The following is a 2896-nucleotide window of genomic DNA, read 5'->3' on the forward strand; positions in this document are numbered from 1 at the left end:
TAATCTCTATTTTTTTAATTTTATTTTCCTTTTCTTTTCATTTCATTAATGTTTCTTATTCTTATTCTAATTTTTTTTTAACAATAATCCATGTTATCTTTAGCTACTGAATTATATTAAGAAATTTTCATGGTTTAATTTTAAATCTAGAATAGACGAAAAGTTAGGTTTATAGTTTTTTTTCTTATTAAATTTTTTATTTTTTTTAAATTTTATTTTTAAATATTTTTTTATTAATAAAAAAATTATTTTTGGATTGATCAAATCATCTGAATCATATCGAGAAAAAAAGTAGTTCATAAAGATTTTTTTTATATTTTTTATATTTTTTTTATAAATTTTTTTCTTAATTGTTTTATATTGTTTTTAAATTTGATATGATGAAGTATAGCGCAACTCGGTAAACTGGTGTTTTGCTATGAGTACATTGGCCTCCAATATATGGAAAAATTAAGATTGCATCTCATATTGTAAAATAAAAGCATGAAAAAACAGCTAATTCGCCAAAAAAAAATAAGGAAAAAAAGTCTTGTATTGTGAAACGCTCTAACCTCCTCACGTGAGACCCGGTCGGTCAAGTGCAATCTTTTTTATTTAATTTTTTTTTTATCAAACCCACTCTATTTTATTTTAAAAAACAAATAAACAATTTCATTTCAGGAATAATTTAGCAAACCCCCGTCCCGGATCTGAGGCCAGCTCAGTAAGTTGAGATTAAAATTAGTAATTTTTGTGTATCAAATTTGATTTTGAAAATTAGTCTATGGAGTATTTAAAAAAAGGGGATGTGTTGCAACTTCAGAATATATTTATAACACACAGTCGTTAATTGAACTATTTACATAGAATCTAAGATTCCATTTCACCACCGGATAACATGAATATTAAAAACTCTTAAATTAAAAACCATGAACATCATCTCTAGAATTTAAATGTGCCTTGAAGTTGAAGGGCAATGCCTCCTTTGCTCCTATCCAAAGGAGAGGCCATACCTTGGCCGCTGGAAGGATTTATCTTTCCGAAGAAAAGTTTCGTTAATTAAGTCTCTGCTGACAAAAGAAACGAAACAAAACGCTGCACAAATTTTAGAAGCCAAACAACAACGTACAAATACAAAAGGGAACAATCAACAAAATTAATCAAGAACCTATTTGAAAAACATTGCAAATTAATGCCTAACGATAGGTCTTAGACTTCGCTTTGCTATGCAATCTTCGTTTCTCAGCAAACCCTTCACGGTGTTTCATTATCCAAAACCTCTCTATTTCTTCTGCTTTTCGGCCAGGAATCCTTCCAGCTATCAAATCCCACCTGCAAATTAATGAGCCCCATTTTATGATACCAAGAATCAATCAATGTAGACATTACATGACTGTGCGTGCACAAGTAATGTGCATTGCTGAAACTGAAGGGATTAAAGTTCTGGGAAGGACCAGACAAACTTTCGAGTATAGAAGGATAAAATGCTATGAGCTTTTGGTCTGCAACAAAGTGCAGAAGGCCCCTTCTTGTTAATCCACCATTCGATCTGGTCATTTAATAATCAGTACTGGAATGGCCCTAGGATAAGGTATTTTTGTACGAAGGATATTGAGATCTTGATGTTAACTGGACGTGGCAAAAAGAAACGGTGGGTTGAGAAGCAGTAAATGACTTCATACCATGGTACAAATACAAAAAGACAGGTAAATTGAAGGACAATGGGGAAAAGCATGAGGCAAAACTTTCTACTATAACACTCCATTTCTTCTTCTTCTTCCTTTTCCTTGATAAGGGCATCTTCCCTTCTTCACGAGCAGGCAATTTGAGGGGGTTATTTTTATTTTTATTTTTACAGAGGCTTGTTTCTGCATAAACCACCGTCGAAGAACAAATATGATACACTAATTGATACCAGAAATGGGAAACTAGTTGAATATAATGGAGAAGAAAGTCATGGTGACAAGCAGAATGTGGTGAGAGATTCTTAATATACTGTTAGCTTACCTTTCTCCAACAAGCCTATACATTCTGTAAATGAGGTCTTCCTCTTGTTCACTCATGTTTATAAACTCCCATTCAATACTACTGACCTCTGCATAACAAAAGAAAATAAATAAATTAACAGTAAGTTATCTCAGTGCAGATAGATCCTACACACCTACAAAGACACATAATAAACTGTTTTAAGGTCTAGGAAAAGTTGAAACCTACGGTCTTTCACCACGAAGATAAAAAAAAATTAAACTAACCTTCAGACTCATAATTGTTAATTTTAGCTTGTTTGCGGCGGCAGCGGCGGCGGCGGTCCATACTTTCCATAAAAAAAGAAGCAGAGAAAGCAGGGCAAGAAAATAGAGAAAGATAATAGTTTGCCAAAGTTGATGGGGGTACACTACTGCTGCAAATCGAGTTTTGAAGCAACCTCAAGCCCAAAAGACCAAATTTATGCTGAAGCAATAACACATATGCTACCCACCCAACAAAGAAAATGTATGTTTGTTGACTTTTAGGCATGCAGTGGACTTGAAGACTTGTAGTTGACAGCCTAAAGTAAGTAGATAAATGAAATCCTCTTTCACATTTGGAGGGGAAGGAGGTGGCGGTAATTTCAGCAACTCTGCCCTTATAAATCTTATAACTATAGCAACATTTTGGCAAACTATTATTGATCAATTCGTCAACCTGTGATGCTATGTGTAAAGCAATAACAACAAAAGGATCCGAACACAGCAATGGACAATCACATATCATTTTCATTTTTTCTCTTATTTTTCCCTATTGGATGAAAAGACAAACATATGACATGAGAACAGAGACATACGTCATGGGATATAAAAACAAGACACACACCACCATCATTCAGTCCAATTATTCATGTTTCCTCTTTCTTTCTTCAGTTGTTATTTGTCATGGC

At 33.4% G+C, this 2896-nt stretch overlaps 1 protein-coding gene across 1 annotated transcript; it reads right to left on the minus strand.

The window, feature by feature from the left end:
* Positions 1-980: 980 nt before the first annotated feature.
* Positions 981-2679, minus strand: LOC105109031 (transcription factor TRY-like). Its single transcript, XM_011003609.1, has 3 exons — positions 2232-2679; positions 1987-2074; positions 981-1311 (listed from the first exon to the last, which is right to left on the minus strand). Exons 1-3 carry the CDS (start codon positions 2494-2496, stop codon positions 1176-1178), a joined length of 489 nt encoding a protein of 162 aa, XP_011001911.1. The 5' UTR covers positions 2497-2679; the 3' UTR covers positions 981-1175.
* Positions 2680-2896: the final 217 nt, after the last annotated feature.

This window comes from Populus euphratica, unplaced genomic scaffold (assembly GCF_000495115.2).
Source record: "Populus euphratica unplaced genomic scaffold, PopEup_1.0 scaffold439.1, whole genome shotgun sequence".
Classification (NCBI taxonomy): domain Eukaryota; kingdom Viridiplantae; phylum Streptophyta; class Magnoliopsida; order Malpighiales; family Salicaceae; genus Populus; species Populus euphratica.